We start from the raw sequence: 27,393 nt of genomic DNA on the forward strand, positions 1-27,393 counted from the left end.
TAAAACATTAGATTTCATGAACCAAACCAGCATAAAATTGTAGGCTAAATATCCGACCCAGCCCAACCCAGAACACAAAACATGGACCAACACCAACCTTGACCTTGAACTGAACCTGAACCCGGACCCTTTTCTTGTAATCCTTGCATAGAATAGAATTTGAGTGACTAAACATTTTGAGTTATAGTGAACTTACTCTGCTTCAAGGGCAGCAATTTCATATCTCACTTCTTCTAAATGTTCATTAATGGTGGTCACAGCATCCTGAACTCCTCTAATAGCTTCCTTGAGAGCATTATCATACTCAGCATTTGCTTCTGCATCTTCGGTTCCTGCTGCTTCTGTTATCTCATGGACGTGCACGCATTCATGCTCCATTGGCTTCTTAAATATGCAATTCTCGTGGTTCACTAGACGCTCTGATGGGCGACCTGCCTTCTTCAGGACCTGAATCGTAGCAGTCTTCAGATAGAATAAAAAATTGTCAGTGTAAACGGCAGAATTTTACAATAAGGCAAGAATCAGATATGGGTACGAAAGTCGACATTATCATGTTTATTTAATATAATAAAAAAAGTAAGTTTTACACGCTCATAACTGACACTCGTCTCCAAATCCGAGTAACATGGAATGGCAACATAAAATTCTAATTCGGTGTTCAATATAATCATCTCAGGAGCAATGGTCCAAGAACAGCTAGAGACATACCAGATGCAATTTCTGCTTTTCCTGTGTTTGAACGGCTCTAAGCAGCTCAGCTAGATCAGTTCGGCAGTAATCAGGATTTAAGAAAAGAGATTCCATCTCGAGGACCTGCAAGAGAGGAAATGTTAAAGCAAGAACATACAATCTTGAAAAAAGGAATTCAAAGTTTATGATCTTATCAAGTGTTGGACTCGGAACTTGTTTTGAGCAATCATTGAACTCTACTGTGATCTCACTGCAAAGCTGCTGGTAGGCCAATTCCCCTCCGGATTTCATATACTCCGAGAACCCTCTGATCAGTTTAATGCCAAAAATAATAATCAAACTTCTCTGAAAAAGAAAATAGTATATATAACAAAATGGCAAAACTTATAATACATTCAGTCAAACTGCTTTGAAGCATTATATTTAGTTATTTACACCATGCAAAGAACACAAGAAAAATAACTAAAACACGATACAACGTAAACACAACAAAACTACGTGAAAGCATCAAAAGCAACATAACATGAATTATTGACATGTAGAAAGTTTTGTAAGTATATAATACCTTAAACATGGTTATGACACGAGAAAAATGAAGTGAATACGAAATAGAACAAACAAATTATCAGGTCTAAGGAATACAATATCAGACTATACTCAAAGAAAATTCTTATCACTCGAGGACACAATTTCCTCCGTAAAAAATTAGACTTATAATAATAGCTTAAACATGAAAAGGACATGCATGAATTGTCAAAATGTAAAGAATTCGATATCGAACTTATTCAAAGTACATTCTTATCACCCGAAGAAGCAATCTTTATACCACAAAATTCTCCTTTAAGCATGAAAGAGACCTTTTACAAACAATTTCACATTTTTACTCCTTTTCCATAGAAAAATATAGAGGTATATACTACATTAAACACACATATGACACAAATGTATGAATTGACAAATGTAAGGAGTTCGATATCATACTTATTCAGAGAATATTCTTATCACCTAAAAGACACAATTCTTATCACACAAACGCCGAAACACTAGGATTATATGAATTGACAAATGTAAGGAGTTCGAAATCATACTTATTCAGAGCATATTCTTATCACCCGAAGAAGCAATCTTTATACCACAAAATTCTCGAAACCTTTTACAAACCATCTCACATTCTTACTCCGCCGCCATAAAAAGCTATAGAAGTACATCATACAGTAAACAAAAAAAAACTAAAATGTACGAATTGCCCAATGTAAGGAGTTTGATATCATACTTATTCCAACCACATTCTTAACACCCAAAGACACAATTCTTATTACTCAACCGCAAAAACAACACGATTATATGAATTGTCAGCTGTAAGAAACCTTTTACAAACAATTCCATATTCCCAGTCTTTTCATTTAAAGATAAAGCTTGGGTAAACACACGAGCATTTGTATAAGCAACATTTATCTCATACTGAAAAAAACCGGGTTTTAAGTAGGCGCATGGATCAACTTGTTCATTGGTACTTTTTCCCTGATTTTGAACAATTCTAAAGTTGTATTGATTGGCGAAACCAAGAAAGAGTAATAAATACTTATTAAAAGTTGAGCCCCCGGGGAACGGATTACAAGAACTAATCCAAACAAACCATCAAGCCTAAATCAAATTTAGGGTTTTTTTTATTTGGAAATAAGAGGAAAGAAGAAGGCCTACGTTTTGAGCTTGGCGTAAGCTTGAGCCCTACGCCGTTGAACCTCGAGAAATTTGCGAAGTAATCGGAGAATTTCATTGCTTTTGTTGCTGCAATAGCTGTTTGCTTCTTCAATCTCCATTGTGTCTTTTAATGAAACCTTCTTGTCAAAATCTTCCATTTTTCTTTTCCCTTTTCGATTTTCTTCTCAAATATCTCTGCAAACTTTCTTCGTTTAATCTTTTGCAGTCACGTCTTCCTCAGGAAACCGCAAATAAATGGAGAGTGAACAAATAAACAAAGAAATATCAAATTATTTTGGTGGTTCCTATACTATACTCAAATTATAAATTTAGATCATATACTTTAATTTAACCTAATTTTATCCGATTAAAATGTTGGCCTCGCCTATCTCCGAAAGCTTTTAATTGCATGACTGATGTTAAAAAAAACATTGATTATTTTAGAAAAATACAAAATTTTCCTTAATTTTTTTAAAAATCAATTGATTCTCTCTTAAAATTTTTATGTTAAATTAAACTCTTCAACTAATAAAAATTTTCAAATAATTTTTTTTTATTTTTTAGATCCAACGCTTTATCATTCAACATCAAACATATTGTTGGTGATTATTTTTCACTGATAATTCAATTGTTATGTTCATATTTTGTAACGTGGATTATATTTTATCTATAAATTATTGATTCATAATTATAGCTTGTATTTTATTATTTTAAACTATTTTAATGTAATTCAATTTTATCATTTAAAAATGTATAAAAATTCAAAAGTTATTGTCGTTCCAATACATGATTAATTCTGTTGAGAATGTTTTCAAAGAGCGAAATAAACTTGAACAGATGGAAGACTTATCATGGGAAAATATTTATAATTTTTTATATTCCTCTTTTACAATTTTTAAATAGTTTTAGTATCTTCGTTAATATTCTTCATATTTGAATTTTAAATTAACTTGATTTTTAGAGTAAAGTATACAAATGATCCTCTGATTATATGACGTTGTTTTGTTAAAACTCTCGATTATTAGAAATTATAAAATGATCTTTCAATACAAAATGATCTTTCGATTGTAGGATGTTACTTTATTAAGTCCATTGACTATTAAAGTTACAAAATGATCACCCAACTATTCATATATTCCAAACTCGTTCTTTTCCGTTAAAAAATTGACGATTGTCTGAGTTGGATGTTAATATGATGATTGAGATATAATAATCGTTTGAGATTATAAGATCATATTTTATCATATATAAGTCAGTAGGTTAATGTTCAATTTAGACTTTCGTCAAATTTTTTAACAAAAATGAAAAGTTTAAAGTATATGAATAGTCGTGTGACCATTTTGTAACTTTTAATGGTCGAGGGACTCAACAAAGTAACACCTTATAATTAAGAGATCATTTTATAATTTTTAATAATCAAGCGACTCAATAAAACAATGTTTTATAATTAATGGACCATTTATGTACTAACCCTTATTTTTATTGTTTCCCGTCATTTTTTATATTTTTTAAAAATAACAATTTTTATTAAAATATAAAAATTAAATTTTAATTTTTTAAAATAGTTCATGAATCTTCAACTAATCATCCAAACAACTTTATCATTTATTAAAGGTATAATATCAAAATTAGACCACAAAGCTTATCAAAATGTTCATTTTGACCTTCATATTCTTACATACCCTTGCATATGCATTACTCGAATCTAAGATCTCAGGAGATAACAATAAAACCCTTAATCACTAAGGTTGTTTGGTTTATACTCCACATCAATCTTTAAATTTTATTTTAATAAATAATTTTAATTAAATATTACACATAATTAACTAAACCACGATGGATAATTCATAATTACCGGATGTCTTCCACGGAAGTTGCTCTCAACCTAGCGTTGGAGGTAGCCTACTACCATATCTCCCATTATCCCATTACATATGGGAATAGGGTAAGCTATTTTTTTTAATTAACTAAGAAACTTGTGATATTCATATAAAAAACCCCATAAACGCAATATATTATCATATCTAAAACTATATTTTTATCAAAATATTCAAAACTATATTTGACCGAGTCATGTATGACATCATAGAATAAGTCATGGTTTGCCTTAAAAAAAATGCAACTCGACTGCCGAAGTTGGGTGGTTCTAACCATTGTTATTCTCTTTTGAGTATTCTAATTCATTTATATATAATATCGTATTCGATTTTAAATTTAGATAATTTTATTAATATATGCCCATTATTTTTTATAATAAGATATATTTTATAAATTAAACAAAATTGACATTACGTACATTTGCGGAAATATACTCTAGATAATTAAATTAGAGAATTACAATTCAAAGTCTTTCAGTTTGTAAGTTGTGTTATATGCTTTTTAGTGCACGAATTTAATTTGTATCCAATTATTGTTTGTCGAAAGAGTCACCACCTCCCGAAAATGAAGGCCCACTTGACGAGCTTATTAATTGTACACACATCTCCTTCAACCACAATCGAACGCCAAGCTTTCCCGATGGCTAGTTTGATGATTTCGATGAACGTGCATGATCAGAAACACCCCTCAATTTTCATACATGCCCAACAACAAATCATACCTACATGATCTTTAACTACGACACCAACAACAACCGTGTAGGAGTATAATTCGTGCATGATCTTTAACTTTCTAATGACTCAGAGAATTTGTTGGCATCGTATTAAAATTTCGGCATATTTTAATTATTTTCATCTCATAATTTAAAAAAGGAATGGAGGTTAGTTGACTTTGCCTTTGTCTCTTCTTCCTCGGCCATTTTCTCATATAATATATTCCTTTGTTTGCATTTGAATTTCTTTCATAATTTATACCTTAAACAATTGAAGAAACTATAGCCTGTTGCTGAATGCTGATGTCAATCCGCGTTTCCCCTTATCATTTCTTAATGATTTTGACTATTTTAACACCCAATTTCTCTACTTTCAACTTCAATCCGCCATTGGTGCTTGCTCTGCGAAGCTCAGAAAACTCTTCACAAAATCATTCCGTTTTCATTGAATTCCCATGGGACAAGAGAAAGGGAGACTGGTTGAAGAATATGAAATTCTGGATATTTTAGGACGAGGTGGATTCTCAGTTGTGAGAAAAGGTATAAAAAGAAGCAACGGGGATCGCCAAAAATGCCAAGAATTCGCTATTAAAACACTGAAAAGATTCACCATGACTGCTGCTGCGGCGGTGGCACCACCTCGAACCGAAAAAACCGGAGCTTCTTCAGTGGCGGCGATATTACAGGCACGGAATCAGGTTTCCATATCCGACGCGTTGTTGACGAATGAGATCCTCGTGATGCGAAAGATTGTCGAGAACGTCTCGCCTCATCCGAACGTGATCGACCTCTACGACGTTTACGAAGATCAATCCGGCGTTCACTTGGTGCTGGAGCTATGCTCCGGCGGCGAGTTGTTTGATCGGATCGTCGCGGAAACAAGGTACTCTGAAGCTGGTGCGGCAGCGGTGGTGCGACAAATTGCGCAGGGGCTGGCGGCAATTCATAAGGCGAACATTGTCCACAGGGACCTGAAACCTGAAAATTGCTTGTTCTTGAACAAAAATAAAGATTCGACGTTGAAGATCATGGATTTTGGATTGAGTTCAGTGGATGAGTTCACGGACCCAGCAATCGGGTTATTCGGATCCATAGATTATGTTTCACCGGAGGCGCTTTCTCAAGAGAAAATTACAACCAAGAGTGACATGTGGTCCTTGGGAGTCATCTTATATATCTTACTTTCAGGGTATGTTTCCAAAATTTCCCCATATTTCCTCTTAAATTTTATTTTTATGATAATTTGTATTTACTTAAATATATTTTTTATTCGATTCGATTTGATATTTTTAATTCACACCAAAGAAAATACATTAGATTATATTTTGATGTGTCTACATAAGAATTAATCTAGGATTAAGTCTCATAATTATGTTATGATTAAAAATTTTAATCTTTTAAGATTAAGGATCCCTTCTCGTTAGATTAATTTCAATTCTTTGAAAATACATTTTTAGCCCCTACCCATGTCTAGGCCATTGCTATGATAACCTATATTAGCCAAGTTTTTATTTTCTTCTGGATACATATTCGTATATAAATATGATTCTTTAAATACATATTTTCTAGTAAAAATATAATCGTATAATATCTATATATATACAATATTTTAATTTGATGTGTAATGCGATTTCCTTGTTTCATATCGTAGGTATCCACCATTTATTGCTCAATCTAATCGTCAAAAACAACAGATGATAATGGCGGTATGCTTATTATGCTCATTCATTCTTTAACACTACCTTGGATTGATTCTTTGGTTTTTAGATATATTCGTAATAGACATATAAAAATTTGGATATATTTATATCGAATATATATATTCACACTCGAATTTGAATAATATAACTTTGATGGTTCGGGTTTCGACAGGGTGAATATAATTTCGATGAGAGGACATGGAAAAACATATCTTCATCAGCAAAGCATTTGATTTCTAATCTGTTGCAAGTTCATCCTGATAGAAGACCAAGTGCTGAACAAGTATCACCTCCTTCCTTTTAACCTTTCTCTTTTCCTCTAACAATTGAATGTTTTAATTCGTTGAACTATTCGATTTTGGTTCGGTTTTGAAGAAATTCATGTCATTGCTGGAACCGAAACAGTCGTAAACTTCGAACATAGACTAAAATCAAATAGAACGTTGCTCTTTGAATTAATTTTCGATTTTCTCGGTTTTTTCCCTACTAACTCCAACCAAACAAAGCCTTACGGTTTGTAATTAATCAAATTGTTCCTTTGAATATCAATTTAACAATGCATTCAAACAGCTTCTAGCTCACCCATGGGTCATTGGGGATTCAGCCAAGCAAGAACAAATGGATGCGGAGGTTGTTTCGAGATTGCAGAGCTTCAACGCGCGTCGTAAGCTACGTGCCGCCGCCATCGCCAGCGTATTAAGCAGTAAGGTGTTACTGAGGACGAAGAGGTTAAGGACTTTGCTAGGCTCCCATGACCTCTCAAAGGAGGAACTTGATAACCTCAAGGAAAATTTCAAGAAAATGTAAGCCTTCAAACCCTAACATTTTGTTTCTCTATTTTTCTTTGTTAAATTTGATAATTAATCAAATAATTATAAAATATTTAATAAGTCTAGAGTTTGAATCTATATTTCTATAACTTTTTCCCAATCCTCACACTGTTGCATGAGGAATAGTATTCAATAGGTTTAGAAACTCGAATCTTATCTTAATTAATTCACGCTGCCACTCTTTAAATCTTAGTAATATTCAATAAGTCCGAAGTTTGAATCATAATATTTATAACTCTTTCGTTTATCTTCAAATCGTCGTCTTTTTAAGAGATAATATTTAATAAGTTCGGGAACTCGGATCTTATCCTATTTTGATCATGTATCCACTCGAAAGAGATAGCATTCGGCATGATTTTAGGGAAAAGAAGGAATGGATATATTTAACAACATTGTAATGGGAAATGCAGATGTGCTGATGGTGAAAATGCTACTTTACCTGAATTTGAAGAGGTACTAAAGGCCATGAACATGTCTTCTCTCCTTCCATTAGCTACTCGAATCTTCGACTTGTTCGATAGCAATCGAGATAGAACTGTTGATATGAGAGAAATAATCTGTGGATTTTCCAGCCTCAGAAATTCTAAAGGAGACGATGCTCTTCGTTTGTGTTTCGAGGTACACTCTTTAATCACGGTTTTTTGGAGATTTGTATTTGATACGTTTATTGTCAAATCGTTAAAAATCTTTAAACATATATTATATGGAAAAAAAGCATATCAAGTAAATTATATGATATATTTTTATTAAATTTATTTATATTTGTTATTAAAAATCATCTAGATGTGCTTTTAGAAACATATATGATTTTGGTAGATTCTTGAACTAAGTTTCGATGTTGAAAATCATTTTTAGAATGATGTTGAAGGAATTCATACAATTTATTCGAGTTAATAGATAAAATTGGATCAAATAAAGTTTATAACTTTATATTCACTTAACAACACAGTTTTCAAAACTTTTATTGTTTGTTATATTCAAATATATGATCAGTACTAATATTATTTTATTTATTTTTGCTGAATTTCAATTTCATTGATTAAACAGATGTACGACACGGATCGATCTGGATGTATTTCTAAAGAGGAACTGACATCAATGTTAAGGGTAGATTCACTTTCTTATATCTAAGTTTTAGATATTAAAATTCGATTTTCAAGTTTATTGAATGTCACATTTTAACGGTAATTACACGAATCAGTTGAGTTGAAAAGTCGAACACGAGTATGCAATTGCATTATGTACAAAATAACAAATGTTTGATTCATCATATAGGCTTTGCCAGACGATTGTCTTCCAGCAGACATCACAGAACCTGGGAAATTGGATGAAATGTTTGATGTAATGGATGCAAACAGTGATGGGAAGGTTACATTTGATGAATTCAAAGCTGCCATGCAAAGAGACAGTTCACTCCAAGACGTTGTTCTCTCTTCTCTTCGCCAACAATAGCTATTCCCCAACTTCAATTACTAGTACAGTTTTAAACTGTCGTTGAGAATTTTGTTATCGAAAAGTTTAATGTACGTGAATTTATTCAAATATGAAATTTGATATACAACAGTTGATCCTTAGCTTATTTTCACTAAGTCAAATTAAGATTATCATATTAAATAATCGAAAGTATTTAAATATATATTATTTGTAATCACTTTAATTTAATTTTTAATAAAAAGTTTGAGAATAACGTGTGATTAAATGATTTTATGAATAAGCTTCCTGATGGAGTTCACATTTCCTTACACAAAAGCGTACTTTCAATTTTTTTTTTTTTTTATAGACAAATTTATTATTTTAATTTATTTATTTATAAATTTTAATAACATCCTTTTTGGTGATTCAATCACACTTAAAAAATATTAATAATGATATTGACACATATAAAATATAAAAATCAAATTTTGTTAAAATTATAGGTTGCTAATAAAATTTGAGCTTAAAATTAAAATTAAAATATATTAATTATATATATATATATATATTCAGTGTTTTATCTCTTTTAAGAATAAAAACCGAGAATGATATTTGTTTTTCTGAGACCAAAAAATTCCAAGTCTTTTCAGTTCTTTAAATCAAAACACATCGTTTTGAAGGTACTATTAGATAAACCTATACAATCCCTAATCCCCAATTTTTACTCTTGTTTCTTTCCCGCCATTCCTTCCCCTGATTTCACCGACTTTAGCCGCCGCTTGCACCGTTTACATCGACATCGGCCGGCGACCTTTAAGTTTGTTTTTGATAACTCTCTTTCCTCGATGAAGTTTCTCTTTTTACGGGTTTAGTGGTTTCCTTTTTCAAATATTTCCCCTTTTATTTTAATTGTTTGAAAACCTAGATCTTGCTGTGGGAAATCACTTGTAAAAGTCCTGATTCTAACTTTTTTGTGTTGGGTTTATGATTTTTTGAATTTGGGTGTGATTTTAATTACTATTTTCTGCTTCAATTTTGGTCTGGTTTCAACTTCTTTTTTGTCAAATTTGGTTATCCTTGTTCCTCAGTTAGTTCTGAGTTGAAAATAATTCAATCCGTTAGAGTTCAAAGGAAGTAGAAGAATTTATAATTGATTACTTATATTTTCTAGCTCAAAAATAAATAAACAGAAAAATTGAAACCGAAGCTTCCGAACACAATCCCACTTCCATGTCCGCCGTTGATAAATATAACGTCGCGTCTGCTGAAATTCTCGCCAACAGTGCCTTGGTTCGCCGTTTTTCTTTTCATTTAATTTCCCTCTCATCTCCCACCCTCCCTTTAAATCTTCTTATTGCTTATTGTTTTTGTTTTTTCTTTGGATTAGCATTTGCCAATTACACAGGCGGCACCGATTTATGAGCAACTCTTATCGATCTTCCCTACTGCTGTAAGTTTATTCTTCTTTTGTTAATTTTAATTTGAACTTCAGTTTGACCAGGTCTCTATATATTTGTGAACATGAAAATTCAGGCAAAATATTGGAGGCAATATGTGGAAGCACAGATGGTAGCGAATAATGACGATGCTACCAGACAGATCTTTAGTCGCTGTTTGTTGAATTGTCTTCATGTTCCTCTTTGGTAAATGTCTTATCAGTCAGTTTTTTTATTGCATCGTAAAAAAAAAGGACGACCAAGCTTTTATCCTCTTTGGTAAATATCTTCTCACTCAGTTTCTTTCAGAGCTTATTTCTATGTGTTTCTATTGGTTTTATAGGCGCTGTTATATTCGGTTCATCAGGAAGGTCAATGACAAGAAAGGAGTAGAGGGCCAGGAAGAGACTCGAAAGGCTTTTGATTTTATGCTTAGCTATGTTGGTTTGTTTTCTCTTGAAACTTAAAACCTTTTTATCATTCCTCCTCTGCAGTACATATTGCTTTTCTTGTTAGTTCAGGAATTTTACGATTAAAAATGGAACATGTGTGCGTGCGTGCGCTCACATGTGTACATGCATGTCTGTATGCATGTGTGCATAAACTACATATCACAACATTTTATCAGGTGAACTTGTGGATTCTGTGATTGCCTTTCAATATATCTCTAGATAATTTTGATGAGAGTGTCAGAATGCATGTTAGGTTCTGTATTGTTGTGTGGCTAGGCAAGGCGCCTTAGTTCCAAACAACAAAGGATCACGTAGAACAACCCTTTAAGTCGGTAAATATTTTCTTATATGATTTACATAGGGTATAGGGATTTCATCATGCTTGAATGTTCTATGTAGTGTACTTTATACCATATTCAGAAAACTAATTCTCCATGTTTATGATGTGTATGTTTTTAGGAGCTGACATAGCATCGGGACCCGTATGGATGGAGTACATTGCTTTTTTAAAATCACTGCCGGTTGGTGAAGTATTTTGCCTCGATTTTGCATTACCGTAAAGTTCTATTTACCATGTATATGTGTATGTGTTATTTTCCCCTAAGAAAGATTGTTTGCAGGCTTCCAACACTCAGGAAGAGTCACAACGAATGACTGCAGTTCGAAAAGCTTATCAGAGAGCTATTGTCACTCCGACACAACACATTGAACAACTATGGAAAGATTATGAAAATTTTGAAAATTCTGTTAGCCGTCAACTGGTAATTTTTTGCATCATGGTGAATATTGTAAAAAATAAAGAATATAGTTTGGAGCAGAGAATAGATTGTATTCTCTGTTTTTTCTCATTGAGAATGACTACATAGGTTAGGTCTTATATAAACAGATTTACCGTAGGTATACAACTCTAACTTAGTTCTATTAGGAGTTAGCTTAGTCTAAGTAATATTCTATCTAATCTCTTGATGACATAAGATGTAGAGTACAAAGTAAATCAAATAAAACTCTAATAATTAAATTACAATAAAACTCTAATTTATGCAGTTACAATCTACAAATATATATGGCTTGATAGTTTCTGGTTTGGTGCTGGTGCTTGTATTCTATGTAAGTTTGTGGAGATGCTGTCCTCATTATCTTATTGGGCAGGCCAAAGGACTTCTCTCTGAGTATCAACCAAAATATACCAGTTCAAGGGCTGTATATAAGGAACTGAAGAAATATGCCGATGAAATTGATTGGAATATGCTTGCAGTACCACCTACTGACTCCTGCAAGGTAATTTCCTGTGAATTTATGCCTTTTCTTTTTGGCTTGCATTTTTTTCTATTGGCTCATTTTTTTTTTGATAGGAATAATAGGCCTCATTAAAAACCTCCCTCTTAGTTAGCTCTTGGAAAGAGTAACTATCGGAAGGAGGAAAAGAGTGCCTTAGTTTATTGAATAGAGAAACTATTACAATAAATTATACCAATACAATTAGGGCATCAGAATAAAACTATAATCTTAAAACACCCTATAAAAATACCCTTACAATCAACCAATCCCATCCTTAGCTAATTTATCTGCTTCCCAATTCTATTGGCTTGCATTTTTTTCTATTGGCTCATTTTTTTTTTGATAGGAATAATAGGCCTCATTAAAAACCTCCCTCTTAGTTAGCTCTTGGAAAGAGTAACTATCGGAAGGAGGAAAAGAGTGCCTTAGTTTATTGAATAGAGAAACTATTACAATAAATTATACCAATACAATTAGGGCATCAGAATAAAACTATAATCTTAAAACACCTATAAAAATACCCTTACAATCAACCAATCCCATTCTATTGGCTCATTGAAGTTCAATATTTTGTTCGTGCACTTATAATTGGATTGGAAATGTAGGGGTAGCCCTTATTGTATTATAGAACTTCTGTAAAACAAGTCTCTGATGCAACTCAAGAATTGTGAAATGTAAAGAAAGATAAAAGAATTATGACCATCATGAGACATTATGTTGGGTTACTGTTAATAAAACCAGGATTTCTGGAAATTTGTTGTTTAAGTGGAACTTTGGCTGTTGTTTGTGATTTTGGTTAGAGTTTGCTACAACTCTGGTTTAGTATCACGTAGAAATATTAATCCAACATCCTTATATGAAGTTTTAAAGGTGAGAATGAAAAAAAAAAATCTTAATTATTTCTATTGTTCTCGAGTAGCAACTAAAGTTGGTTGCTGATATTAATTTATGTTTATGAACTACTGAGATTGATGAAGAAACAGAAGGAAAAAAAATTCTAGGTTTAAGGGCTAAAACTCCTTGGGGAAAAAAACCTGGAGTTGATTGCTTCGCATGATCTATATCTTAACTTGCTATGTATTTTCTAAGTTTGTGAACTCTTACTATGATGATGGATTCTGTTTAAATAATAAAGTGATTTTTGTCTCTCTTGGAACAGATTAAGACCAGCCAACAGATTAACATCAAAACTTGCATAAAAGAAAGGACATTGCATTTGTGTCAGCTAATATTCAACAGACTTCTCAAAATTGAACTTAAGTCTGAAAAAAATGAGATTTACCTTCTACTAACAAACATAAAATTAGTTCTTTATGATCAATTAATACAAAGTATGCAAGTTTTGAAAAATTTCTTATCCCTGGAAATGTGCTAAATCAAGGCTTCAGCATTTGATCTGCCTTTTCCTCTTTGTTTTAAGATTTTTGATTTTAGTTAGTGGCATGACTTGCATGTATTAACTGATGCTGTTCATGGGGTTAGACAAGACAACTGCTAAAATAGGCTTGGAAAGTTCTAAATTATGATGCAAATATGATTAGGTTTATGTTCGTATAAATAGCAATATCATGCAAAAAGCTTTAAAAGAACAAATAGTTTTAATATCTGAATACTTTCATTTAAAATATTACTTGGCTTCTTATCGAAAAAAATATTACTTGGCTTTTTTCTCTCCTAATATTTCATTGTTACCTACAGGACCAGATGCAATGGATTGCATGGAAGAGGCTTTTAGCTTTTGAGAAGTAAGGACAAAGCATTCCTTCTACACCTTTGCCTTTTTTTGTGATTTAGTTTCAACCTTGGTAAAAGATTAATTCACTTGGGCATTACCTCTCTAGAAGTTTACTTTTTTTTATTAAGAAAATAATGATTTTTATGATTTATGATATGAGACATGAACATGGTTTCTTATCTTAATTTCATTCTTTTTGGCTGTTGATTTTTTGGTTCTAGTGAGCATAATCATATGAATTGGAACAAGTTGAGCAGTTATGTGGACTGCCATCATTCTATGTTGTTAGGTGGAACATGTACTAGAATAAAGAAAATATTCACTGATTGCTTTTATATGTGTATCATTTTTGCTTTACAAATCGTTATATTCCAGTGGTTTGCAACATCAGTTTCCCTTATGCATATGTGCCTGTAATAAGATAAATTTAGCCTGCAACTTTTTGTATAGATTTTAAACATTAACAGCTGAAGGCTTATGCTATGGTGAGATGACATGCATCTGTCCCTACGCTCTTGAATATTATTATGTATATCCTTAATCTCTCGACTTTAACCGTGTTTCAGAGGAAATCCACAAAGGATAGACAGCGCCTCCGATAAGCGAATTATATTCTCGTATGAACAGGTAGTTGAATGCTCAATATTTGTTTAATGATTGATATATCTACTTTCAGCTACTACTTATATGATATTCATTTGCTCCCACTTATGTCTAAACTTGATATATTTTTTTATATAGCATCTTCTTCATTAATGCATGTACGCTTATTTGGGAAATCTATGGAGTCAAACTAACAGTTATCTCCTAGCTTCTATTTGCAGTTGATTATTGTACAATTTTTCCAATAGCATTTTGCATTCAAGAAAGTTTTATACAAAGCAAAATCTAAAGCTACTAATAAAGATTATGTTTGATCAAGGAACAAAAAGAAGGAAAAATGAAAATGGGTTCAAATATCGTATCCAATTAAGGGCATAACTGGTTCTTGTAGATTAAAAATCTACTTCACCTCAACAGGTGCAAGGTGCTTTTCTTAAGCTTGTTGTGCCTTAGTGTAGCCACATGCATTGACTACATTAGATGCTATGTTAGGAGTGGGCCATCGACTAACACGCAAATGATATATTTGTGTGTATATGTGTAATATTCGTAAAACATTCAGTTCTGTCAAGAAACTTTGAAGAGAGATCCACGTTGACCCTACCAAACATGCAGAATTTCCTTTCTCTTTTTTTGGTCTATATGCCAGCATTTCCTTGTGAGAAGTAGAGAGTTTGTTATTAATCTTTTTACTCTTAGTAAGTAAAGAAAGTGAATTTCATTCAAGTGAACTTTTTTTTATCTTGCGAAAAAGTTCATTTTGGTGGTCAGGCGTGTGGCTGATCAAATATGCCTCAGGCCTTCACCGAGAAAGGTCTAATATGCTTTCATGTATGAATAGATAAAAGGATTGAAATATTCTCAAACGTTACTAACCTTTAATCTATCTAGTGAAAAAAAGTTCTATAGGTTCTGCTCACCTGATTTTGACATTAATTCTTTCAAAGAAAAGTTGTTAGCACTTATATAACCTAGGAACCATTGATAATTGTTTGTCTGTTAGCACTTACATCCATAGATGCATAGATTTATTATTATTTTCTTGCTGTTTGTTTTTCTTTTCCTCATCCTTTGTCTTTATCAATGATGATTGCTGCATTCTCACTTATGCAGTGTCTGATGTATTTATACCACTATCCTGATATATGGTATGACTATGCCACATGGCATGCTAAAAGTGGCTCCACGGATGCTGCAGTCAAGGTATTTCAGCGAGCCTTGAAGGTTCTTCCTGGTAATTGGTTCTTTTCTCTTTAGGTAGAAAGTTGTTCAGAATATTTCTGACGACTTATATGTATCTAGCCTTCTCTTGGAGTAGCCTATTGCACCTTGCTTCCATTACCTTCTATAACTTCCATCTGTTTTCTGGTTTATCAGACTCAGAAGTGCTCAAGTATGCATATGCAGAACTAGAGGAATCCCGTGGAGCAATCCCAGTATGAAAATTGTTCAATATTTCTACTTAACGTTGCTGAACTATTGGTTCTTTGCTTTTGATTTGCTTCCCCATTGGTGCAGTCCGCAAAGAAGTTATATGAAAGCATTTTGGGGGATGCTGCTCAGACTACAGCACTGCTCATATACAAGTAAGGAAGTTTTAGGTTGTTAAATATAATTGTCATTTCAATATAGTAATGGTAATGCTAAGAATATTATTTTAGCTACAGTGCAAGGACTAGGACTGCGCTAAAATTGCATCCTTGTTATTAAACAAGCTTATTGTTTTATTAAATGATTAAAACTAAGGTTCTTTCTAATTGGAGGTTAAACCTCTCCAAATTTTATATTTTCACTTAAGAGACTAGAAGTCCTGAAAACTTTTACTCATAAACTTCAAATTTATTTTAGTTTAATGACTGATTTCATATGTTTTCTTGCTGCAGTTTATCCGGTTTCTAAGAACGAATGAAGGTGTTGAAGCAGCTCGCAAGTATTTCTTAGATGCTCGCAAATCACCTGGTTGCACGTACCATGTTTATGTTGCTTATGCATTGATGGCATTTTGTCTTGACAAGGACCCAAAGGTGCTATTTGTTCACTTCCTTAAAAATAAAAAATAAAAACTCTTAACTTTGCCTGTAATATGACATTTGCTTATGGGTGGGAAGTGGATGGAACAAAGGAACATAGATGAATGTGAGAACCATTTATTTCCTTTAGTTTATGTTTCTTCTCCCACCACAACCATAATTTCTGGAGGTTTAATGTCAGTTACATTGGTTCAGACAATTGACTATTGGAAGCCAAAAAACTGCCACATGTATAATTTATTTACAAAAAAAAAAAAAACTATTGGCATAATTTTTTATTACCATTCCTTATGCAGGTTGCTCACAATGTTTTTGAAGCAGGCATGAAACATTTTATGCATGAGCCTCTATATATCCTAGAGTATGTTTATTGTTCCATTATTTTCATTTGTATATTATTCATTGCCTCGTGGAATACTTTTTAGGACTTTGCTTCTCTTTGATGTTTTCTTGAAAATGCTCACTGTTGGTAAAAGCATTCTATATTAGGCCATAGACATGAAATGTGAAAGTATCGTAGCAGTCAATTTTTTCGAGTCAAAGTAACCCCTCTCCTTTTATAATATTTTCCCTTGTCGCTTCAATGACCAACTAGACTATAGTTTTACCTTCAAACGACATCATTTAAATTCATTTTTGTTTAATTACCTACTAGTTCCTTTTCATTGGGGTTGATTAGAGAGAACTAGATATTTTCAATCATTATTTTATATTTTATTTCTGAAAAACTTGGACCATTATTTTTGTAGTTGGTGGTTTACTCTTATGAAGTTTTAATGCGCAAGTCAGAGAGTAATTAGGTGAACCTGTCTCTTAGTTTTAGAGCTCTCAATTTAAGTTTCTAATCCTACAGTGTTAGTGAAATTGAGTTTTTAGTTGTCGAGAGGAACAGGAGATAGGATTAGCACGTGTGAGCTCCTTTGCATGTGGCTCTAGTGGTGAAGGCCCATTTGAAATATAAATTCTGTTCTGCAGTTTGTACTTTTTTTTAAAACTATTAAATATATTTTTGTGCATAAAAGACTGTTATTTGCTGCATCACCAATTTTTCTGCATTCCACTTTACATTAGTGCATTTGCGGGTGCTGCCTATTAGTGTGCCTTCGGTGGTTTGAGGTGTTGTGTACATTGGATATGATGAACTTGTTCTTAAGTGTGAAGTTGCTTTAATATTTTTGCATAATGAATTAATATACTATGTGATTCGATGTTCTCATTACAAGAAATTCCATACAATATGAATGAAGACACTTCTAAATTCTTATATGTGCAGATATGCAGATTTTTTGTCCTGTTTGAATGATGACAGAAACATCCGGGCATTATTTGAGCGGGCATTAAGCTCACTACCACAAGAAGAATCTATTGAGGTACTATATTGAACTTAATAATAAATAAAGTTTTGTTGTAACCATACTGGCAGATTATTAAGATCTGCCCCCCCCCTCCAACCACCACCACCACCACACACACAAGAGAAGTTAGTTGTATATTGTACGAAAAGGATTAATGAAGCATCAAGTTTCTGAACAGTTTAGTTAAAGTTGAATCAAAGTGTAAAACTAAACAGTTATTGATATCTACAGCTACCACTGAGGATGAATGCAAGAACAGATCCCTATTCTGGTTTATTCTAAATTTTCTGGAAATCTTTGGTAATAGACCTTGTTCAAGTATTATCAAATTTGAACTCCAACATGAAAATGGAAAAAGATATTGGCTATCCCAGCTGCTGGGAAAATTGTCCACATAATTTATTTTACTGTTTTGCACTTCAAGAGAAATTTACGGACTTTCTGTATGGTTAGAACCTATGTTACTCAGAGTCAGGTGTGTGTCGGTTCAAAATATAACTTTTTTTCGTAAAAGACTAGTTTGTAATTTGTTTATTAAATTACGAGTTTTGCAGCTTCTGCTTACAATTTGTTAACATTACAGTAACTAGTAGTTGAAACTGCCCTTCTTTGCAGATCTGGAAACGATTCACCCAGTTTGAGAGAACTTATGGTGATCTAACTAGCATGTTGAAGGTAGCTGTTTTCTGTTGGATCATACTTGGTACTTTAATACTTTTTATAGCTGTTAAAAATTTCTTATACCCTTGTTCCTGATGCATGGAGGAGCTATAGATTTTATTTTGAAGCTGGTCTGGATCATCTTTGTTGAACAATATCTTCAATTGTATTTTAAACACCATCCCTCAATCATCATCACAGGGAGTTGTGTTTTCTCCCATTAAAAGAGCCATAACTATTGTTTTCTCTATGTAGGTTGAGCAAAGGCGGAAAGAAGCTCTTTCTGGAATAAGTGAAGAGGGTGGTTCTGCATTGGAGACTTCTCTACAAGATCTTATATCACGCTACAGTTTCAAGGATCTCTGGCCTTGTTCCTCCAAGGAACTTGACCACTTGTCCCGACAAGAGGTTACTCCTATCTGAATTTACTACTACTATTTTAGATGGATTGCATTCTATATTGCTTGCTTCATTCATTTGTTTGATCTATGTGCAATTAGTCACGTGCAGTTGTGATCGTGAATTCATTATTGAAGTTCTTAGTGATGCCTTTACTTCATTCCCTTTTGGCATTTTGCTAGTTTAGTTTCTTTTTTCTTACTTTTTATTGTTGGGCAGAAATATGCTTCTCATAGATGAAACATTCCATAAGGTGCAAAAAATCAGTTGCAGGAGAAAGAAAATTATTAAGGATGTTGATTTGTATACTTAGCTGGGGTTAATCTTTTAGAAAATATTGACAGAAAAACTGTTGATTTGTTAGAACTGGAAATATAATCTTTTGATTAACACTGACGGTAACGATTTCTGGTAATAGAGAGGATGGTTAAGCATTACAAGTTATGATGATCTTTATGTTTGAATTATTGAAATTGTCTTTGCTATTTTAAAAAGCCCTTTGATATTCTCTTCAGTGGCTCCTTAAAAACATTGGTAAGAAAGGGGAGAAGTCAGCTCTTTCTAATGGATCTGCAGCAAATGGTAAATCATTTGTTTTTGTTCTTGTTCCAGGTTGATCTTCTTAGCTACTATTAATATTCAGTGGGCTAATTCTTGTTTTCATTTATGCAGATAAGAGTTCATCAGCAACAACAGGCATTTCAACTGCTTCCCTTAAAATCATGCATCCAGATACGTCTCAGATGGTGATTTATGATCCAAAGCAACATCATGGTACTAATTTGGGAATCATTATTTCAGTAACCAGATTTTACTTTAGTAAAAATATATGTCTCAATGGTCGTGTGATTGTTTTCAATGGTATTCTATTTCCCATAGCAACTTAAATGGACCATGAATGGATGGGGACATGGAGTACCTCATGTTGTCATCGTGTTCAATCATGGTTTTCACTTCCTCATATACTTTGATCATTAGTAGTATTGAACTCGAAACTTAAGAATTCCTTTGCAGAGAATTATGTGTAGTCATTTATGCATGAAACGGGCCTATGTTTCGGTAAAAAAATTAGACCACATTAGCCTCAATAATCTTGTTATTATTTCCAATGTTTTTCTAGTTTCTTTTGCAACTTAATATTTTTGTGCATGTTTAATTTACAGTCTTGACTTATATACATTCATCAGTTTTGGTTCCTTTCTAGAGAATGATGTAATCATCTGTGTTTGAATATTCATTGTTTGACGTGATCAACAAAATTTACCTACAACAATTGCCTAGGAATATGCCTATTCATCTTTGTATAGTTTATGCCGGGAACCCTGAAATGGAAAAGCAACAAGAAAAGAAACATAAAATGCATTAGAACGGTAACTGATAAGGAGGAAAGCTCAACATAGAGAAAGTGCCCAACATTGAAAAATGAAAGGAACCATATAAGATTAGAGATTTCCCAATTTTCAAAGTCAAGGGAGTTGTACTCCTAGGTGTAAATTTTAAGGAATTATAGCTATCAAGACTTTATGGTGTTTCCTTTTCCATTCCCTTCTTTGTGTCATTTCCCCATTTCAAGTGATGGAAGAGGGAAAATTTTGAGAAAATTGGGGGTCAGATGTTGAACATGTATCTCTGATATGGATAACAAATTGTATTACTTCGCTATTCTTTTGGGCTTGCAAAGTTTAATGGATTTTAAGATGGTCAGCTTTTAGCAGTTCCACTCTTTTTATCTTCTGGCGATTGATTTTACCAGACTGTCAAATATAATGTTTTGCCTTCAAAAACTTTGCAGTGTGTGCTTGTTGAATCATATTGAAATGGTAGATACTTAACTGACTGAACTTGTTTGAATGTAGGAACCACAGTTCCTTCAAACAATACTGCTTCCAATTTGTCGAATCCCGTGGCTAGTGTTGTAGGGGCGGCTTCAAATCCGTTAATAAATCCATCAGTTTCCATGTTAGACAGTGGATCAGCCAATGCATTTGATGAAGTACTGAAAGCAACGCCACCTGCTTTGATAGCATTTATGTCAAGCTTGCCTGCTGTTGAGGGTAATCTATCAAACTCCAACTGCAGTTGCTCATCCTGTAATATCTGATGTCGGTCGTTATAAACTTATAATCTGTATTTGAATTAATGATCTATTGCAACATATCAATGATGGAATTCAACAGTGCATGTGCATCTGCTTGAATTTTCCTTGTGTGACCTTTAAGTCCCTGCTGATCTGGTATCCTAGGAAAATAATTTGTTTTGCACTCTTTTTCCATTTTAAATATCCTCTTTTCCCCAAACTATGTTATTAGGGTTTGGGTACGAGTATTCGTCACCTGGTTATATGTTTTTCATTTCTTTTGGTAATGGTTTCAGGTCCGTCGCCAAATGTAGACATTGTATTGTCGATTTGTTTGCAGAATGACTTCCCAACTTGCCAGACAAAAAAATCAACGAACCTTCCATCTCAAAGGACAACTGGCCCTGCTCCTAGCACTAGTGATCTTTCTGGTTCGAGCAAGTCCCATCCAATTCCCAGAAGACAGCTCGGTAAAAGAAAGGATCTAGACAGTACGTTTCGTGCCATATTTGTTGTTATGAATTTCCTTAATGAGTATCGTATGCTTTGAGGATCACCTGCAGATTTTCTTATTTATTTTGAAATGAATTTAATCTCGATTTGTTCTCCTGTGTTGCTCCGACACTTTTTCTTGAAGTATCCACAACATATTTGGACATGGGAATGGGGATATAATCCTACATGTGTACAAGTACAGTCTAAAATTTGTCAAAATCAAGTATATTCAAGTCGGACACATCCTTAAGTAGGGCAAGAGGATGAAACTGTCGGATGCTTGTATATTTAACCCGAGTCCGGATAACATAGGGCATGAGACATGACTTGTTATCGTTCTTCTTACTTTTTGAAGGGCAAGAGGAGGATGAAAGCACAACAGTTCAAAGCCAACCATTGCCAAGAGATGCATTCAGGATAAGACAAATGCAGAAAGCCAGAGGGGGTTCGACTTCACAAACTGGATCAGTTTCTTATGGAAGTGCTCTTTCTGGGGATCTCTCTGGCAGTACCTGCTAACCCTTTTTTTCTGTAAAATTTATTGTTTTGTATACTTGTATCTGTATTTGTCAAATGCCTTTCGGTTAAAATAAAATTACCAGATTTTCGGATGATATCTTACAATTGAGCTATTTAAAAGATTTTGAATATATATCACTTTGTAGTCTATAAGCTATTTAAAAGATTAGTAATATAAATTTTTTTTTTTTGCTTTGCATTTGGTTGCAATATGATGATGATGTCTCCGACAGTTACGGCTGCTCGAAATAAGTTATGCCCTTCTCTATCATCGCCGATGCCAACATTAGGAATCCTTTCACCTTGGTCAACAAACCAGCTGAAAACTGTTAACTTTTACATACAGTGTGTGCTTTTCCACTAGTGGATGTTGCATTAGCATTTGTTTTAGATTTTCTGAAAATGATTTTTGCTACTAAAAGACTGATCGGATCGAGTCAGCTAAATAAATGCTTTGTTTGTATGCTTGTTGCCTTTTGTTTTGCTGTTGATGTTTTATGTTATGATTTGTATGTTCCCAGACAAGTGAAAGGGACTATGTATCTCGATAATATCTTATTTTATATCGAATAAAATATAATTTAATTACGATGAAGAATTAAACCATGAACATAGTCGGCTCAGTAGAGGGAGTGCCATGCACTCCCGCTCAAGGCCCATCTACCATCATAAAATAATAAATTAATACGTGTGACAATATTATAAATTAGTGACTGTCCTTTATTATTTTAAATGTATTTAAAGTGTCTTTTTAATAAAACAATAAATTAACGTATCTGATAAAGTTTAATTATATTTTTATAAATTATTAATAAAGTATTAAATAAACTTTTAAAAGTAATGAAATATACTTTTATAAATAAAAGGTTTAATTTTTAGTTTTTGTTCGGAGTTTCAAAATTTTCTGAGTTGATTCTTACCATAAATTAATTTATTTTGAGGAAAGGATAGTTATATGGTTTCGATTATTTTGACCAATCATATTTCAATAGACATACACAATAATATTTGTATTATTAAAATCTAAAGTTATTAGATAAATTGTTTTTATTGTATATTCTTAAAATTGTGTTTTTGGTTTACCTATTTATATATGTTATAATAAAAGAAAGTAATGATCGTAAACATGATTATAAAATAAAAGAGAAAAATAATAAGACATCAAATATTCTAATATATTAGAAATATACATTTATAAAGATAAATACTTGTTTACAAAGGGAACTTATATGATAAGAAATTTATTCAAATTAAATTTAATACTTTTAATCAACATCTAATATTAGAAGTATAGTCTTATAGAAATTAAACGAATTCGAACCATCAAAGCTTTGACAATATAAACTAACGTGTGAATTTACAATGACACATGTAACAATTTCATAAAATAATATAATATTTAAATCATCTAAATAGTGAATAAATAGACCTATATATATCTCACCTTAAAATACATTCATCATACCAAACAATAAGCGTTACTTTTTTTAACAGGTTTTTTTATTAAATTAACTATTGATAATAACTTAATTAAAATATTTATGTTTGGTATAACCATTAGTATTCGGGATTGAATGTTATAAAAGCAAGGGCGACTCTCCAAACTCAATTTTCCATTTACAAAAGATTCAAACCTATGAATTTGTTAATTTTTTATAACTAATAAAATTTTCAAAAAAATTGAGTCCGAAAAGATCCAATTTGAAAGAGCTAATCTTAAGACAATTAAATTTAAAAAAAAATCAAGTTCGAGAAAATACAAACTCAAGAACACGCGTCTCTAAAAAATTTGTGGCCTAGCTAATCGCGCTCACCATAACGCTAGCTCAAAATCCATTCAAATCACTAAAATTAGTCGTACTAAACCAATGACGAGTTGATCTAGTGGGATGAAGTACTAGATCTCTTAAGCAAGGTAAGGGGTTTGAATGTTGACGCTTGCAAATGAAGCAAATTTGATTGGGAGTGTGTCCTTATCTCTGCAGTACTCGATCCAGATTAGTCGATTAATAAATCGAAAATAGTTGATTATACCAAATATCAATGATACTAAAACGAAAGTAGGTTGATAGGGGAATGCTTAAGATGAGATTTGCATCCTGCGTACTGAATAATATAATGATTAGTTTCTCATCTCATTTTTCTATGTCATTTCTTATCAAGTCAAAAATCCATTCCACTTCATCTGTTCGTGGTGAAACAACTCTTCGAGATTCCGAACTCGGTAACCAGAAATCATTCCATATGTATATACAATTTTCCACAATCACCTTCCACCTCAGGCTTTTTTCTAACAACCTCTGACATTCCAAATACTTCACCAGATATAAGATGATTGGGAACTAAAACTCGCCAAAAGAAACTCACCATGTAGATAATACTTTGCCTTGAGCAAACAATTTACTAAAGATGATGGATTATTAATCAATCTCTATCCCTACTTTACAAGTAGCGCAATAAAATCAAAATCCCAGCCAATTTTGGTTTACACAACTAGTCTCATTTGCACCAATGTCCTCTTTTGTCTTTGTTCTCTATCACCAAAATTAATTGTTAATCTTGATTCCTTTAATATCATGCATTCTCTGCTTGTTGTAATAAGGAGGAAAGTCCCTCACTGTGTCATATACACACAAAATTAATTGTATAAAATGTCTCAAATATAGTTTAAATTATAAATTAATTTTAAGTGATAAGTATAAAAATATTAACATAAAGTAATATTATTTAATTGATTAAAAATATATTTTACAAAACTTGTGCTGGGAAATTGATAGACAATACGTGCAGCCTGTCTTAACTATGTTCTATCATTGTTCAGAATCAGAATGTCATTTTTACCTTCACAAAACTTGTGATGAAGTGTCAAGAATCAAGCAACATTGATTTACTTTTAACCCCTAAACATAATATCTGCCTTCGCACCCTCATTTCATGTCAACTCACATATCATATTTTACTTGATATTAGACACTGAAGTGTATAGCCGCGTTTCTAGAAGAAATGGGATGCAATAAGTTTGCTTTACTTTTGGTTGCAATGGTGGTGGTGCTTCTCCCGATGAAGTTTCGACTGTTACGGCTGCTTGGAACGAAGATATGCCCTTCTCTATCATCTCCCACGCTAACATTAGGAACCCTTTTGCCCGTAGTTTCTCGATGGACAAACCAGCTGAAAACTGTTTGAAAACAGGCTATATTTGCGGTGATTGGTTCATATGTTGCAGTGGTAAATGTGACGTAACTTTTCCGATGCCTTTCGGATATTGCAAGTGAAAGATTAATGTTGAATAATAGGACCGAGTTATGCCCATGTTTGTTGCTTTTGTTGTTGAAAAAACAAATGCACCGAAAGTGCATTGGATTATTAGGCACCGAAAGTGGTGTAGTTTTTGTTGATTTTTAGGTATGGATAAAACCTCAAATTTAGTCATTGTAATTTAGGGTATTTATAAATTAGTCCTTAAGCTTCAACTATAAATACCCTAGCTCATTTAGCTTCAAAAATCATCCCAAAGCATTCTAGCTTTCTTCCAATACTAGAGAGAATTTAGAGAGTTTCTTGAGAGTTATTTTCTCATTTTTATCAAGAGATAATTATCATTGTTTTCTCCTTGGTAGATCGAGAGAGGTTGTAATTCCTATTTTCTCATAGTAAAATTCTTCTACTGTTGCCCGTGGTTTTTACCCTAATAATTTTAGGGGTTTTCCACGTAAATTTTATCTCTTTTATCTTCATTTTTTATTTTCTCAAATTATCAATTGCGATTTTGCTCTATCCGATAGCCGTCTTTCGCAATAATTGGTATCAGAGTCAGATTTAAGTGTGTAATATCTGCTTATTGTCTTTGTGGTTGCTACCAAAAGGTGGATCCTCTAACAAAAGAAAATAAGAAGGTATTACACATTCTTTGAGGTTCTAGAGAACTATTAACGATAGTGAAATAGTGGGAGATATCCGAAATAGAAGCTATGACAACGAAATTTGATATTGAAAAGTTCAATGGGAGAAATTTCTCATTGTGGAAATTAAAGATGAAGGCTATCCTGAGGAAAGACGGGTGTCTAGCGGCTATCAGTGAAAGGCCTGTGGATTTCGCAGATGATAACAAATGGAACGAGATGGACGGGAATGCTATGGCAAACTTTCATCTAGCATTAGCAGATGAAGTATTGTCAACATCGAATAGAAGAAGACAGCTAAGGAGATATGGGATCATCTCACAAAACTGTACGAGGCCACATCGTTGCACAATAAAATTTTCCTTAAGAGGAAATTGTACACTCTCCGTATGCCAGAATCTACTTCAGTGACAGAGCACTTAAATACACTGAACACCTTATTTTCTCAGCTTACATCCTTAAGCTGTAAAATAGAGAACAAGAACGTGCTGAACTTCTACTTCAAAGTTTAACGGATTCGTATGATCAACTCATCATCAACTTGACAAACAATAATGTCACTAGTCTAGTCTTCGATGATGTTGCAGCTGCTGTTCTACAAGAAGAAAATCGGCGCAAGAACAAGGAAGACAGACAAGTAAATCTGTAACAAGCAGAAGCTTTGACAACGATGAGAGGGAGATCAACAAATGTGGCCAAAGCAGCAGTCACAAACATGGTAGATCGAAGTCAAGAAGCAAAAAGAATTTAAAGTGCTACCATTGTGGAAAGAAGGGTCACTTGAAGAAGGATTGTTGGAGTCTAAATAAAAACTCTAATCCACAAGGCAATACCGAAAACACTTCAGATGGTGGAGATGCTCTATGCTGTGAAGCGTCAACCACCGTGGAAGGTAGAAAACGATTTGCAGATATATGGATCATTGATTCGGGAGCAACATATCACATGACCTCAAGAAGAGAATGGTTCCATCATTATGAACCTGTCTCAGGAGGATCTGTGTATAGTTGCAATGATCATGCCTTAGAGATCATTGGTGTGGGAACCATCAAATTGAAGATGTATGATGGAACAATTAAAGTTGTTCGAGATGTGCAGCACGTGAAATGCCTGAAGAAAAATTTATTATCTTACGGATTGTTGGATAATAATGCAAGTAAGATTGAAACACAGAAATGAATCATGAAGGTGTTCCGTGGAGCGCTTGTGGTGCTGAAAGGCGAAAGGATATCAGCAAACTTGTAACATGCTGAAGGGAGAGACTTTGCTAGAAGCAGAAGCCTCTGTTGCCTCATGTAGTTCAGATTCTGCAATGTTATGGCATCAGAAACTTGGACACATGTCAGAACAAGGAATGAAAGTCCTTGTGGAGCAAAAACTACTTTCAGGCTTAACAAAGGTAACACTTCCTTTGTGTGAGCATTGCGTAACAAGTAAGCAGCACCGGTTGAAATTCAACACGTCAAATTCTAAAGCCAAAAGTGTTCTAGAATTGGTTCACTCTGATGTATGGCAAGCACCAGTTACA

At 33.1% G+C, this 27,393-nt stretch overlaps 3 protein-coding genes and 1 long non-coding RNA gene across 4 annotated transcripts; 2 read left to right on the forward strand and 2 right to left on the reverse strand.

Moving 5' to 3' along the window:
* On the reverse strand, positions 1-2,599 carry LOC120147168. Its single transcript, XM_039160599.1, has 4 exons — positions 2,392-2,599; positions 904-997; positions 709-813; positions 1-462 (listed from the first exon to the last, which is right to left on the reverse strand). The coding sequence occupies exons 1-4, from the start codon at positions 2,547-2,549 to the stop codon at positions 193-195; spliced, it is 627 nt and encodes a 208-aa protein (XP_039016530.1). The 5' UTR covers positions 2,550-2,599; the 3' UTR covers positions 1-192.
* A 2,837-nt stretch (positions 2,600-5,436) lies between these two features.
* On the forward strand, positions 5,437-8,989 carry LOC120147062 (calcium and calcium/calmodulin-dependent serine/threonine-protein kinase DMI-3-like). The gene is made up of 7 exons (XM_039160524.1): positions 5,437-6,170; positions 6,633-6,687; positions 6,854-6,964; positions 7,252-7,484; positions 7,922-8,129; positions 8,559-8,618; positions 8,787-8,989. Exons 1-7 carry the CDS (start codon positions 5,437-5,439, stop codon positions 8,961-8,963), a joined length of 1,578 nt encoding a protein of 525 aa, XP_039016455.1. The 3' UTR covers positions 8,964-8,989.
* A 636-nt stretch (positions 8,990-9,625) lies between these two features.
* LOC120147182 (cleavage stimulation factor subunit 77-like) lies at positions 9,626-22,056 on the forward strand. Its single transcript, XM_039160622.1, is given in 23 exon segments — positions 9,626-10,214; positions 10,312-10,374; positions 10,458-10,567; positions 10,704-10,804; positions 11,272-11,333; positions 11,433-11,573; positions 11,962-12,090; positions 13,789-13,835; positions 14,392-14,452; positions 15,542-15,662; positions 15,806-15,864; positions 15,947-15,979; positions 15,982-16,014; positions 16,312-16,452; positions 16,755-16,819; positions 17,732-17,828; positions 18,429-18,488; positions 18,729-18,881; positions 19,388-19,449; positions 19,540-19,646; positions 20,729-20,926; positions 21,246-21,440; positions 21,800-22,056. Coding segments are annotated over 23 exon segments (2,262 nt in total). The 5' UTR covers positions 9,626-10,154; the 3' UTR covers positions 21,964-22,056.
* On the reverse strand, positions 16,845-17,263 carry LOC120147183. Its single transcript, XR_005518269.1, has 2 exons — positions 17,107-17,263; positions 16,845-17,009 (listed from the first exon to the last, which is right to left on the reverse strand). It is a non-coding gene; the product is annotated as an uncharacterized LOC120147183 (long non-coding RNA).
* Positions 22,057-27,393: the final 5,337 nt, after the last annotated feature.

Source organism: Hibiscus syriacus, unplaced genomic scaffold (assembly GCF_006381635.1).
Source record: "Hibiscus syriacus cultivar Baekdansim isolate YM2019G1 unplaced genomic scaffold, ASM638163v2 tig00110933_pilon, whole genome shotgun sequence".
Lineage (NCBI taxonomy): Eukaryota > Viridiplantae > Streptophyta > Magnoliopsida > Malvales > Malvaceae > Hibiscus > Hibiscus syriacus.

Bases quoted from the DNA above. Each gene is read 5' to 3' on its own strand.
- LOC120147168 (XM_039160599.1), bottom strand. From the start codon at position 2,549: ATGGAAGATTTTGACAAGAAGGTTTCATTAAAAGACACAATGGAGATT. The intron at 998-2,391 runs GTAGGCCTTCTT...TAAACTGATCAG, and splicing joins GCTTACGCCAAGCTCAAAAC to AGGGTTCTCGGAGTATATGA. The intron at 814-903 runs GTTCCGAGTCCA...CCTCTCTTGCAG, and splicing joins TCAATGATTGCTCAAAACAA to GTCCTCGAGATGGAATCTCT.
- LOC120147062 (XM_039160524.1), top strand. From the start codon at position 5,437: ATGGGACAAGAGAAAGGGAGACTGGTTGAAGAATATGAAATTCTGGAT. The intron at 6,171-6,632 runs GTATGTTTCCAA...TTCATATCGTAG, and splicing joins TTATATATCTTACTTTCAGG to GTATCCACCATTTATTGCTC. The intron at 7,485-7,921 runs GTAAGCCTTCAA...TGGGAAATGCAG, and splicing joins AAGGAAAATTTCAAGAAAAT to ATGTGCTGATGGTGAAAATG.